Source organism: Theobroma cacao, chromosome 2 (assembly GCF_053813885.1).
Source record: "Theobroma cacao isolate CCN51 chromosome 2, ASM5381388v1, whole genome shotgun sequence".
In the NCBI taxonomy this organism is placed as follows: Eukaryota; Viridiplantae; Streptophyta; class Magnoliopsida; order Malvales; family Malvaceae; genus Theobroma; species Theobroma cacao.
The window spans coordinates 19,217,108-19,231,616 of record NC_142640.1 but is presented as its reverse complement, the minus strand read 5'-3'; the positions used below and the strand labels follow the sequence as shown (position 1 = coordinate 19,231,616).

General features: G+C 32.8%; 1 protein-coding gene across 1 annotated transcript; it reads right to left on the bottom strand.

Annotated features, from left to right (window-relative positions):
* Nucleotides 1-10,443: 10,443 nt before the first annotated feature.
* On the bottom strand, nt 10,444-13,929 carry PDE345 (Aldolase superfamily protein). The gene is made up of 6 exons (XM_007044046.3): nt 13,646-13,929; nt 12,814-13,083; nt 12,609-12,718; nt 12,362-12,452; nt 11,325-11,594; nt 10,444-11,011 (listed from the first exon to the last, which is right to left on the bottom strand). The coding sequence occupies exons 1-6, from the start codon at nt 13,808-13,810 to the stop codon at nt 10,733-10,735; spliced, it is 1,185 nt and encodes a 394-aa protein (XP_007044108.1). The 5' UTR covers nt 13,811-13,929; the 3' UTR covers nt 10,444-10,732.
* Between the last annotated feature and the right edge of the window lie 580 nt (nt 13,930-14,509).

The following is a 14,509-nucleotide window of genomic DNA, read 5'->3' as shown; positions in this document are numbered from 1 at the left end:
ATCATCCAAACACCATTTCCTTCCTTGATTAGTGCCACAATGCTCTCTTCTCTAGTCCTTGTATGGCAGTTTGGGCATCAAGGCCTTTGTGGCCAACTTTCCTCCAAGGCTGTGGCCTTCGTTTTCTCTTGCTATCTTATGCAAAAACTATAACAGTCCAACCTTTTCCAAAGCAATTTTCACTTCGATCTAATCTGAACTAGGAGAAGTGATAAGCATGAAAGTTGTATCCCTATCCCTTATCATTCCAATGGCTCAATAATCACATCAAATGAACTTCTATAGTAGGAGTTATACTCAAAATACCACAGCATGTATGACCAAAACTATCACCATACTTGCATGGACTATCACCAAAGAAGGTCTTTTCATCAAATTTCCTACAAAAGCAATAAAATAGATCAACAATAATTAAACTTAGAATAATTTAAAGCAATTTAGTATAAAATTAAACTAAAATAACTTAAACTAAACAACTTATCATGCATTGAACTTAACTAAGAAAAACAACTAAACTACTTAATTTCAAACTAAAAATCTCAATGACTTAGCTACTTAAGCACCCAAAATGTGACAAAATAACTCTATATAATAGAGTTATCAACCTTTTACACCTTCATCAGAGGATTTTGATAATTATTTGCAAGGAGTTAATGTGAATGCTATTAAACATCACGATAATGGGGATAAAGGCATTAATGAAGTGAAGCAAGTGATGGCTACGGCAGTTATGTTGGAAGTGACTCAAGGGAAGATTACAAAGATAGGTTGGTGGATGTGAAGTGGGTTAGTAATGAAGATACAAATGCAAATAAAGAATTGAAAATTGCTAGGAAAAATTTGATAGACTATTAAGAGGAAAAAACAATTATGTATTGAAGGAGATGATGATTGTCCAGATGATGATGATGATGTACTTGTTGTGCCTATTGAGGATGTAGGAAATAAAGGTAAAACTTTTAAGCCTAACTTTGATACTGACAAAGTGGATGGTCATGAGTGAGTACTTCCATTCATTAAACCTTGTGAGTTTTATAGACATTAATGATGGTTCTTATGAAGTTGATGCACAAAGAGTGAAGTCTAGTGATAAATACTACAAATCCAATTGTCCTCTTTAATGATTTTGAGCTTAGACTAAGGTTTGAAAACTTTGAACCTTTTAAAAATGTTTTTTCTTAGTGAAGCACATATAGTTTCCACTTCTAAGCCTAAACTTAAGGGTAAAAAGAATAAAACTAGAACTAAAAAGAGTGTTAAGGGCTCAATGAGAGCAAAGAAAAAGCCTTTGAAGAAAAAGACTACTTCAAAAGACAACACCAAAGGAAATGTTTCCATTGTGCTGTGAAAGGACATTGGAAGCAAAATTGCAAGGTTTACATTGAAGAAATCCAAAAGACTAAACAAGATATGAGTTTTCTAAATATGTTAAAAGCCTGTTTAGTGGTTGATTCTACAGATACTTGGATAGTAGATTCTGAAGCCACTAACCATGTTTGTAATTCTTTACAAAGGTTTGGACTAAGAAGAAAACTAAGCAAAGGGTAGTTTTGAATAAGGATTGCAAATGGCACATTCGTTTTAGCTTTAGCAATGTTCATTACATTCCAAACACTTATAGAAAATTTGATTTCTATCATTTGTTTAATAAAGTCTGGATATTCAATTTATTTTATTAAGACATTCACTATTTATTTGAATAAGGATTTTATTGGTTCTGGAATTGTAAGATACAATCTTTATTTCATTTAGCCTATGACTTATTCTGCAAATGATGGAAAAGCAAAATGATTTAAAACTCAAAGAGTTAAAGAATCTAGCATAAATCAAAATTATCTTTGGCATCTACGTTTAGGTCATATCAATCAAAATAAACTCAATAGGCTTATAAAGGATGATACTTTACCAGACATGGTTGAGGGTCTTTTGCCAGTCTGTGATTCTTGTATTAAAGCCAAAATTTCCAAAGGGCCCTTCAAGGTAAAAAGTAATAGAAGCCAAACGTTCTAGAATTGGTACAAACAAATGTGTGTGGACCAGTGAACATACAAGCTAGAAAAGGTTATAAATATTTCATCACTTTTATTGATGACTACTCAAAACATGGCTCTATGTTGCACAGAAAAAGTGAATCCTTTGAACTGTTTCGAGAATTCAAAACTGAAGTTGAAAACCAACTAGGCAAGCAATTGAAACAACTTCGATTAGATCAGGGTAGTGAGTATTTGTCAAATGAAATTCAACAATATCTCATTGTCAATGGGATAATTTCCAATTTTTCAGCCCTAAGAACACCTCAATATAATGGTGTAGCTGAAAAAAGAAATATGGCTTTTTTAGAAATGGTTAGATCAATGATGTCCAATACTAACCTTCTAATCTCGTTTTGGGGATATTGTATGCAAACTATTGAGTACTTGCTCAATTTTGCTCCATGTAAGGCTTTGCCTAAAACATCAAAGGAGCTATGGATAGGGTGTAAATCATCTTTACATCATCTACAAACTTGGGGGTGTCTTGCACATGTTTTAAAGCTTGAGTCCACAAAAATGGAACCAAAGACTAAGGTGTGCTTGCTTGTAGGGTATCCAAATGGAACAAGAGGTTATTACTTCTACAGTCCTCATGATAAGAAAGTTTTTGTTAGTGCGAATGCCACTTTCTTGGAGAAAGAGTTTGTGAGAAATCACAAACCTAAAAGTAAATTTGTCTTAGACAAATTGTCAGATCTTTTAGATTTAAGAGTTAATTCTGAAAATGTCATCACACAATCTAATTCAAGGGTTGAAATAGAAACACAACCTGAGCATCAAAGAGTGGTGCCTTGACATAGTGGGATGGTTGTGAAACAACCAGAGAGATACATGGGTCTTGGAGAAAACATGATGCACTTTCAGATGAACATGAATATGACCCTATTACATAAAAGGAAACTATTAACGATGTAGATGCTGAAGAGTGGCATAACGCAATGAAATTTGAGTTGAACTCCATGGATTCCAACAAGGTCTGGACTTTAGTAAATCCACATAAAAGGATAAAACCCATAAAATGCAAATGGATTTACGAGAAAAAAAGAGGAAGTGATGGCAAGGTGGAAACCTTAAAGGTTAGACTAGTGGCCAAGGGTTTTACCCAAAGAAAAGAGATTGACTATGAGGAAACTTTCTCCCTAGTTGCTATGCTTAAATCCATCAAGATCCTCTTATCTATAGCTACACATCTTGATTATGAGATATGGCAAATGGACGTCAAGATCGCATTTTTAAATGAAAATCTTGAAAAGAGCATTTATATGGCTCAACCAAAAGGTTTCATTAAAAAAGGCCACAAGCATAAGGTCTGAGAATTGCATAGGTCCATTTATGGACTTAAACTAGCAACTAGGTTCTAAAACATAAGATTTGATACTGCTATTAAATCATATGGTTTCTGACAAAAGATTGATAAACTTTGTGTCTATACAAAGATACAAGATAAAAAAGTATTTTCCCTGGTCTTTTATGTTGATGACATTCTACTCATTGGGAATGATATAGGAATGTTATCAACAGTTAAAGGTTGGCTGAACCAACAATTCAATATGAAGGATTTAGGAGAAGCTAGCTATGTTCTAGGGATCAAACTTATAAGGGATCATAAAAACAAGCAAATAACATTATCTCAAGCATCCTACATGGACAAGATTTTGGCCAAGTTTGCTATGCAAGATTCCAAGAAGGGTTTTTTACCCTCTAGGTTGGAATCAAACTTTCTAAATAGATGTCACCTAAAACTCCAAAGGAAGTTAAAAACATGAGACAGATTCCATATGCATCTGTTATTGGAAGTTTCATGTATGTTATGCTGTGCACTAGGCCAGATATCTGTTATGCAGTTGTATTGGTTAGTAGATTTCAGTCTAACCCATGCATGGAGCATTTTACTACAGTCAAATGCATTTTTAAATATCTTCGTAGAATGAAAAATTACATGCTTGTATATTATGGAAGTCACCTTGTGGCAACAGGGTCTACTGATTTAGATTTTTAGGCTGATGTTGATTTTAGGAAATCAACATCAAGATCAGTTTTCACCATAAGAGGAAGAGCCATATTTTAAAGGAGTGTAAAGCACTCTTGTATTGCAAACTCAACTATAGAGGCAAACTATGTTGCGGCTTGTGAAGGAATAAAGGAAGTTGTATGGCTCCATAAGTTCCTTATAGACCTTGAAATAATTCTAGATGCGAACAAGCCCATTACACTTTACTGTGATAATAGTGGAGCAGTGGCTAACTCAAAAGAACCATGGAATCATAGAGTAGCAAAACTTATTGAGAGGAAGTATGATCTCATTCGAGAGATCATACAACGTGGAGAAGTACTTGTGAAGAAAATTCCAACAAAGTGAAACCTCGCTGATCCATTCACAAAGACTCTAAAATAAAAGAGTTTCGATGGTCACTTAGAAGGTCTTGGAATAAGGGATATGTCATGCTTGCTTTAGGGCAAGTGGGAGATTGTTAGGAATTTAAGAATATGGTACGTTAGACAGCAAGTATATTCTCATATTTAATTTCATTTAATTTATTTTTAGTGAAAGTGCATTTTGATAATAAGACAAAAAATTTGTTTTAAGTAAGCGTTCATTATCTAGCTATTAAGGTGCCATGATTTCATTGAGATATTGAAATACATTTGTATGAAGAGTCATATATAGGAGCCATCTATTTTAAATTGAATCTAAAAATTGTTCACAGCCATATAATAAAGCTAGTCACTTTATTGTGTTAAGGTTGTAGTGTCTAGATTACTTCCAATGAAACAAATGTGATTCACTTCAAGGGAATGATGAGTCTCAAATCATCGAAACGTTGACTTTAAGTAATGACACTATAACATTACTAGAATCACATGAGAATCAAATTTAAGTTTAACTGTTACTTAAATATTAATCTCACACTTATGCATTTGCTAATGGTGGAACCAAAATCCTAATGGATAGTGAACTCATGTTTTATCTCTTTATAATTGTTGATATACCATGGGCATGATCATCATAAAGTGTTGATCTGACTCCATATGTTGGGATTATAATCAAGTTGAACATCCGAGAGCATATATCCAAATAGAGAAATTCATAGCATTAATATCACTTCTAGTGATTTTAGGAAGATTGGTGATTAATCTAGGTCTAGTAAATTGATGAATTAGCTACTCATCACATCTTAATACTCAAAAGATTACATCTAGAGTATTGGATTGCTAATTGGATGAAATCTGAGACTAGGGGACTAAATTGATGTAAAGGATAAAACAATAATTTCACCTTTTGTCATTGGATGGTTATGAGGGTTCACAATATAAGATTTACGATTGGACAACTAATAATAAATATCAAGTATTGAATCATTTCTCGTAATTATAGTTAATCCAATAGGGCAACCATGAATCTATGGTGGAGTGATTTCATGGTTAATAAGCTTGAATTATCTTAATGATATTAAGAATAATTTTAAATTTATTGGAACGTGAAATATCTATGTCCAAATAGATTCTCCACTTAATTTCGTAGAATTTAACTTATTTAAGTTGGAAGGCATGATTTATTTGATGAATTAAATTTACGTACAAAAATGGCAACTTTTACATGCTTGTCTTAATTTAGACAAGAAAACATGTTTTAGCTTAATTTAACACAAGAAAATATGTTTTATCTTAATTTAGACAAGAAAAATATGTTTTGTCTTAATCTAGACAAGAAAAACATGTTTGTCTTAATTTAGACAGGATAACATGTTTTGTCTTAATTAATGACAAGAGTTGTCTTAAATTAAGATAATGCTAGGAGGATTCTTGCAAAATGAATCTAGAAATCCATGTTGATAAAAGGAGACTTCATGTTTGACTAGCTCTATTTTATTTATTATTAATTCTTTTCAAACAAAAATGGATAATAATAAAATAAGAGTTATTATTCAACAAGGAGTTTTATTTCATTAAGAACTCTAAATGATAATTAAATAATTTAATTATTTATTCTTTAATTTTAATTTTGATAATTATAGAGTATATTTGATGCATCCATAACTTTAAATAGATAGTCAAGATTGACTCAAAGGTATTTGATTTTGATTAAACCTTTGAGGTAAGAATTTTAATAAAAAAAATAAGAGATTGGAAAAAAAGAAACATATGCATCTTTCTTCAAAAAGTTGTTGTTGCCACTTCTCTCCTACTTTTCTTAACTTTACTGCACGTCTCTTCCTCTTTCCCATTCTTGGCTGATTTCTTGAAAGAAAAATAACCATTAATTTTTAAGAAGAAAAGAGAAACATAATCAATTGTTATCTTGTAATCTAGCATTTCACAGCTTGTCCACTCAAGGTTCAAGTTGAAAGCATTCTTGAAGAATTAGTAGTAAGTTTGTTTGGTTGAGAAATCAATTGTTGGTGTGGTGATGAATTTACTACAATTCACTAAGTGTTCGAAAATAAGAATCTGGAAATAAAAGGTATGTTTTATCTTACTTTACTAGATTTTTTTTTTTTTTTAGGATGTGATTATATTACTTGCAATATAAATGATGTGTTATTCTACTTGTCTAATTGGATTGCTTGCTTCCTTTATAAAAGAAACATTTTTGAAATCCATGCTTTACACAAACATATTAATGCACTTAGATCCTACTCCATCACAAAATGTATTAACTTGCCCTGTTTTTCCTTCTCAAGGTCGACCCTCTATGCACTAAGGTCAACTTTTTCAGGTCCAAACTTGTAAAAATTGCTCCTTTTAAAGCCTAATTCCATTCTACCTCCTTTTCGCAACCTTAATAACCTTTAGTTATGAATTCTCAAAGATGAAATTAAGGTTTTTGGCTAGTCCTTACATTTCCTAAGCTCACCAAGTTAACTACCTAATTTATCCAAATAATGGAAACTATGGGGTTTCATAAGAATGGACTTGAGCGGTCAATCATCATTAATATGAAAAAAGTATGCTATTCTTTCAATTTTAATATAATTTGTCCTTATGAATTTATAAATATAGCTTCATATTGTTTGTCTACTATTGTAGGGTCTTGTAAGGTCTCAGGGACTTGTTGCCCTTCATTGAGCACAGGATATGTGTTAGGCATATTTATCACAAATGGGGGAAGAAACGTAAGGTAAAGTATCTAAAACTATAGTTCTAGATTTGTGGTAGGTCTCCAAAGCAACCTGACTTAAACAAAAAACTAGAATACATTGCAAACCTACCTCGTAGAGTAAAAACAAAAGCTGATCTCTTGGGAAAATGGCCACACTAGGATTTGTTCCAAATTTTTTCTCTAAATTATCAAGTTTGATGTAATTGACAACATGTGTGAAACATTTACTATACTAGGGTGATATTAGAAGTTGGGTGCAAGCCTATCATTAGCATGCTAGAGGATATTAGAATGCATGTGATAAAGACGTTGGTGCAAAAAGGAGAATATGTGAGTAAATGGAAAACTGGTTATGGACTTAGGATTATTGAAAATTTGGAAAAGTCAAGGAGTTTTCGTGCTAAGGGAGAGCTTGAATGGAATTGCGGGGGGGGATAATGGATGCAGACATGAAGTTTACAAGGACAATTTAGTAACGCAAGTAAAGGAGAGTTACACTATAATTTTGCAACAACATTAATGTAAATGTAAGAGGTGGGACATAAACGGCGTACTTTGTGAGCATGTTATGAGTGTGATTATGTATGATGGCTCAAATCCTCTTGATTATTTATCTTAATGGTTCAAAAAGGAAACTTATTTTTGTGCATACAAAAAACATGTTGAACCTGGTAAAAGAAATGATGTTTTGGCTCAAAAGCATAAATGGACCTATTTTGCCTCCTTTGGTGAAGAAGTTGTCCAGTAGGTTTGCCCAAAAAGAAAGAGGAAAGCACTTGAAGGAAAGAGTAGCAGCAGACTTTCAAGGGTTAGGAGGAAGATGACATGTGCTTACTGTCTTCAAGGTCATAACAAACTAAGATGTCCAAAGATAACAGAATTTATAAGACTATTATTTTCATTATATTTTGTGTAGGCCTTTCTTTGTAATTATGTAATACATATACTAATTTGTTAACTTTTTTTTAGGCCACTTCTGATAATTCAATGCCTTGGAATAGGATAACAAAGGGCAAAGATACAAAAAGAACAAAAAACCTAACTATCAACAGTAATATTGATACAACAAGTAGAAATTATAGCAAGTTATATAAATGTCAAATTTTTAGTTCTATATGTTGTTATATTTGTACTGTTATTAAGAAAGAAATTTGATACATGAAATTTAGAATATCATATGTTTGCCTTGGTTTTTTCGTACTTGGTGTTTGTTTTCTCTTTTACTTTCTTGATGTAAAGTTCATCTATTGCTTTTGACATCCATTGCTTCAAGCATGATTGCCTGTTAGACTTTGGTTGCAAGTTAGAAAGTGAAATTAACCTTTACGAAATTGAACAATCTTTATTCGAGGAGAAGTTGGATTCTTGGATTTATGCAGTGGTTCAATGTTGTATTATGTTAAAATTTAAATTAGTATATAGTAATAGTCAATTGAGAATCTTGTTTTCAACAAACTACAATTGAGTTAAGTAATACTAAACTCCCATAATGTTCTTTTTTTTTTTTTTTTCGTGTGATTTTATTGAGTTTAGTAATAGTTGCCTTCCATTGAAAACAATGCTGAAATTTAGATCCCTTGTATCAATTATGTTTCCATTATGTAGAAAAGTTGTGAATTTTCAAGAAAAGAGAGGACGAAGCGGAAAACATGGTCACATCAAGAAGGGATTGGTTTATACCAAAAGCTTGCACCGAAATATCTATACTGAATGTAAGTATATTATTACTTTATTTCCTTTAGTTTTTCAATATTCTATATTGATCAAAAAACTATTTTTTTATTGAAAAAGCTTGAAAGACCTAATGAAATAATTATTGGAAGCAAAGTCGCAAGTTCTAGTTCATATGTTATTACAATTCCATTGTTGGTAACAATTAGGATTATTTTCGCTTACTTCACTTCTGTGCTATCATTATTACAGTTTTAAATCTCACATGTCATTACCATTTTTGTTCTCAGATACAGAAAGAAAAATATTGATAAAAAAACATGAAGAAGCAAATGTAGAATCTGCACCAATCTCAACAAAAGAAAGTGCTGCAACTAAAACCAAAAAAGAAAAAAAAAATCTTGATCATGAAAATGTTGTCACCAAATGCATTACTATTATGTTTTTTAATTTTCAGCTATTTAAACTTAAAAATTATAGATTTTTGTTTTTGCGATATCACATACATTAATTTTTGTTTTAATAGCTTCTAAAGTGCATTGACCAATTGTTACAATTGTTAATACACATCACAATATGTGTTCAGAGAAAACTTGTAACTTATGTCTTCATAATTTTTGCAAAGCTTACTCAATCTTTTTTGTTTCATGAATAAAAGATGATTTGGATTTTTTATCGAAGATAAACAAGGAAAGAAATAAAACTCTAAGCACACGAATTGACATATTACAGAACAAAAATTTAAAAAGAATGATGTTTCAGCGCAGAACAAGTGGTCTCAGTCTTTTTTCTTTCTTTCCCATTGTTTTGAAAAACCAATCCATGACTTGAAAGGAGTGGATTGGAGGTTTTGTCTATTTGTAGTCATATTAGCAATTCTCAAGTTGGCAATTGTCACGTTATCATTTCTTGTTCAGTGAGCATAAACTTGTTGTTAGTCTAATTAATGTCACATCAACATGATCAATGTTATATCAACACATAATTAACGTCGTATGAATAAGAAAATATTACATTATTTTAATCAATGTCATGTTAACTTAGTTAAAATGTTATGTCAATAACTTAACAACGAAAATTTAAAAGTATTAAGAGTTTGGACTGAAATTAATAAATTGAAAAAATATAAAAATTTGACTTATATAAATTATTGTAGGGAAACAAAATCTACATTTTTTTATTAAATGTAAAGATTAATTGCATAATTTAACTTTAAAAAAAAACAAAAAAAACCTGAAATACCAATTTTATAAGAGGGTTAAGAGCAAATCAAACACTCAAATTGATTTAGTTTGGTTAAAACGTAATGATTGATGACAACAGACAAAAGTTCCGTTGTCAGGTTAGGAAACAAATTGAGGAAATATTCAATGCAATATATAAATATATTTTTCATTTGTGTTTGATTTATATGAAACCAAATAACTTATAGTGCTAAATTAATTACAAACAGACCCTGCGTCAAGTGAGAAATATGCTTATCAAAAAAAAAAAAAAAGTAAAGTGAGATATAATCCTTCACTTGTAAAAGTAGGATACGCTTAGAAGAGTTTGGCTTTTGAAATAATATTTTTGATTAAATTTTAAACCCAAACTCATAATCCAACCAACAATTAAACCCAGACACCAGTTCAAGGGTTTTAGGAGAAACAGATTCATAGAATTTCAAGGGCAACAACTTAAGATCGTAGAAATACAACATATTCTCCCAACTGTTTCAGAGTTACTGTTGTCCGAAAATTTCTACTCTCACAAGTATTTTATTCAATCTCTCTAGTCTCAGGAGGTGTGATAATAAAATGTAAGAACTTATCTATCAGTAGGTATCCTGACACTCAGAACCATAGCTAACAAGAATAATTTAAAAACAGAAAATTACACATCGGTTGATGCCAAAAAAAGATGTTGACTTGCCCAAACTTTTGGCTTAGTAGGTGTAGCCCTTGACAAACATTCCTTTCTTAGCTTCCTCACTTTCACCCTCTGCAGAGTATTTTCCAAGCTGAGCCAGCGAGTTTGCCTTTGCGCGCACCAAAAGAGCCTTCTGTGCAGCTTCAACACTCTCAGGACGTCCTTGCCATGTCTTAAGCACAGTGTTCTGCAATGCACGTGCGTAGGAGAAAGAAACATGCCATGGGTTGGGGCTCTGGTTCATTGCATTCAAGTTCAACGTGGCTTCCACCTCAGACTGTCCTCCAGACAAGAACTGTGATACAAACAAATGCATACACCTAATTAATCAAAACTTCTCTACATAGATCAAAGGCATCTATCACTGAACAGAACAATAGAGCAAAAGGCAAAGATAAAACATCCTTTAAAAGTCCAGATATATCAAGAACTTGCATGATGAACATCTAAGACTGAAGCCTTTTATAACTTTTTCGTGTCATTCCAGCCACAAACATTATTAGGGTTTTCTTATTCATGCCAATGTCAAGCTCAATGTCCACACCACCTAGGAAAAGTAACTGATTTAAGTATTAAACCTTAAATGCGAATAAGAGTTTTAAAGGTACCATGATTCCTGGAACAGCCGGTGGAACTCTCCTTCTGAGCATTGTGAGTGTATATTTGGCAATAGTATCAGGAGAAGCCTTCTCCTTGTGTTCAGCCCCTGGAGTTACCATGCTGGGCTTAAGTAAGATGCCCTCAAATATAACATTGTTCTCAGCCAAGTAGTAAAAGACTTCTGCCCAGACTTTCTCAGCTACTTCAAGGGTCCTCTCAATTGGGTGGTCACCATCAAGAAGAATCTCAGGTTCCACTATTGGTACGAGACCATTGTCCTGGGTATTAATTCACATTAACAAAAGAGTGAGCTCAATACACAAACCAGTTACAATATTAAATAAGACCAAGTAACAACAAATCTAGTCAACACATAACTCATTCAAAACTCCATGGACATGCAGAAGAATAATGCTATTCCCACTCAGATCAAGATATAACTTTGACTTGTTCAAATAACAAGTAAGATGAAGCAGGGTCAGGAACAATGATTCCCTTTTTAATAAACAGATCCATTTTGCAAGTTTTTTGTTACAAGTAGTTCTTACAAAGGGTCAGACTATTGACATATAGAATACTTGAATCCTTAATGTAGATGTTACATGGTTGGTTCTCATCTTTAAAGGACAACAAGTCTAATAGGAGCATCCATCAACAAAAGGAGCACCCTAAGCTGATCATCTCATGGCTATTGAGAATAAATCAATCATATAATTCTATTTCTCAATCTTTCTGACTCACTCTTACGGAACCAAAAGGTCAAAAAGATTAAGAAAAATCAGTCCTTCAACCCACTAATAAAGGATTCCTCAAAACTTAAAGATTAGTAATTGGTTTTAGAAATTGAATGGGTTTGATCTTATACATAAGCAAGCGAGGTAATCAAAAAAAGAGAGAGAATTCGAGAAGGCAGTTGAAATTCAAACTAATTTCCATACATAGAATGAAGCAAATATTGAAATTTAGAAATTCGATTTTGAGTAGGAAAAAAAAAAGCCTTGCATTTATTTTAGTAAGTCATGAGAAGTTAACTCTAACAGAATACCTGAGAAATGGCAGCATAACGTGCAAGTCCCCATGCAGCTTCCTTTACAGCCAAAGCAGAAGGACCACAGGGAATGCTAACAACTGTCCTCCTAAGTATTATAATAATATAACATGGCAGAAGCAATTCATGAATCTGAATTATAACATATATATATATATATCACTAAAATAAAGGCATTATTGAACAACAAGACGTTTCATGTGAACTTCATAAGGCACAATCTAACACGGTTAAATTGACTTACCACTTGGCAAACCGAGCACCTTGTTTGTAGTACTCAGCAGATCTTGATGACAATCCATCCAAGCCTTGGCACCAAGATTCATTGTTTGATCCTGGAAGAGGAACCAATCCCTGAAACACCAGGAAAGTAAAAAATTCAATCAAAGGAGCACCCACAAAAGCATTTCCCAAAGCATATACACATGTGGAATTCATTAGTGTCACACCTTATCAACTTTGATGCCAGGCACAATTTTCTGCTCACGCAAGCAATCTACAAACTTCTTCCCATCTGTTGTGGACTGATAAAGTGTTTCCTCGAAAAGAATGGCACCAGAAATATATTCACCAAGGCCAGGAGTTGTGAGCAGCAGCTGTCTGTAAGCCTGGCGGTTGGGCTCAGTATTGTCTAAGCCAATAGAAGATAATCTCTTCCCACAGGTAGCATTTGATTCATCTATTGCTAGGATTCCACGACCAGGTGATGCAATAGCTTTCTACATCAAGAAGAAAACAAATCAAAACCATTTAGCACAGTCTAGTCCAGCAATCAACTTGAGCAGTGCATAAACTTTTCTTATATTATAACTTCCATCCAAGCATCAAACATTAAGAAGCTGCTCTAATCTCGCGTGTAAAAGGATACATAAATTGATAATACAAATAGACAGAAATCGAGTATTCAAAAATGAATTCCACCAAGATTTCAAGACACAGAAATTCCTCCAGTAAAAACAAAGAAACAGAAAAACAGAATGTTTACACTCCATTTGGTTGTTAGTGTTGTCTGCTTATATAAGTAAAACGTAAAAATTGTAATAAATAAAATAATTAAAATTAATATTTTATAATTAAAAATATGATTGTTCTGAGTTTTAAGTAAAACATATTTGGAATATCTATAACATATAGAATTTACAGATCAAAGAAGAATAATTGAATATATGGCTATGCTAAGCTTTTCATAGCAAAGGATCGATCATCAACCAACAAAACACGACAAATAAAATGATACTGGAAAAGGAAACAAAAAAAGAAAAGATCAAATAAAGCACTAACGGCGGTTTGGATGAGTTCGTCGGTGTAAGCGCCAGCACGGATCGGGACTGAGACTCTGCGAGTGGCGAGTCGAGTTGACGGTCCGGGGCGTTGAGCGAAAGACTGCTGGCCCCCGATCCATTGGGACGATGCGGCGTTTAGCTTAGCGAAGCTAACACAAGCCATGCTGCACCGACGACTACTACAGGGACAATTGGGAGACGGAAGGGTGATTATTACGAGCCAAGATGGGTTCGGTGGCTGGTTAGGTGGGAGAGAGGCTCACGAGTCTATGTTCGAATTGGGTCACGTTTGGATTGTCGTTTTTTATATGGGAGTGGGGACCCTGTTTTTTCGCCTTGGAGAATCCGGAGTGGGTAATGAGACAGAAACTTGCGGCATTACCAAACAGTCCTTTCTTAATTCGTCCGACGATTACTAGATTGCCCATGTTGAATTTACGGTTTGACCCTTCACAAAACATCAACTTTAAGATCATTATATATGATGATATTTTATGAAAAATTAAAAAACAATAAATATTAAAACAGATTAATAGGTAAATTGAAAAGTGAAGTAAATATATTTTTTTTCATTCATATAATAGATAAGATAAATACTTTTTCTCACTTATTTTATACTTGTTTTTATTTATTTTGACAAATAAATATATTATAATTGCAATATTAGCAAAATTAAGTCACCTCTTACTTATTTTATAATAAATATATTTTATTAGTTTACTTATTTCAAGCAGTTGAATTAGACAACGGATGCTACTGTTTTCGATTTAGCAACAAGTCCGACTACTTTCATGTTCTCACAGATGGACCGTGGATAGTTGTAGGGCACTATCTCACAATTAGACGATGGACTCTAGGATTT

What these genes read in the sequence shown, in the direction of transcription:
- PDE345 (XM_007044046.3), bottom strand. Translation starts at nt 13,810, where the DNA reads ATGGCTTGTGTTAGCTTCGCTAAGCTAAACGCCGCATCGTCCCAATGG. An exon ending in GGTGCTCGGTTTGCCAAGTG is followed by an intron (nt 12,453 to 12,608) that starts GTAAGTCAATTT and finishes TATAATACTTAG; the next exon opens with GAGGACAGTTGTTAGCATTC. An exon ending in GTTATGCTGCCATTTCTCAG is followed by an intron (nt 11,595 to 12,361) that starts GTATTCTGTTAG and finishes ATTAATACCCAG; the next exon opens with GACAATGGTCTCGTACCAAT.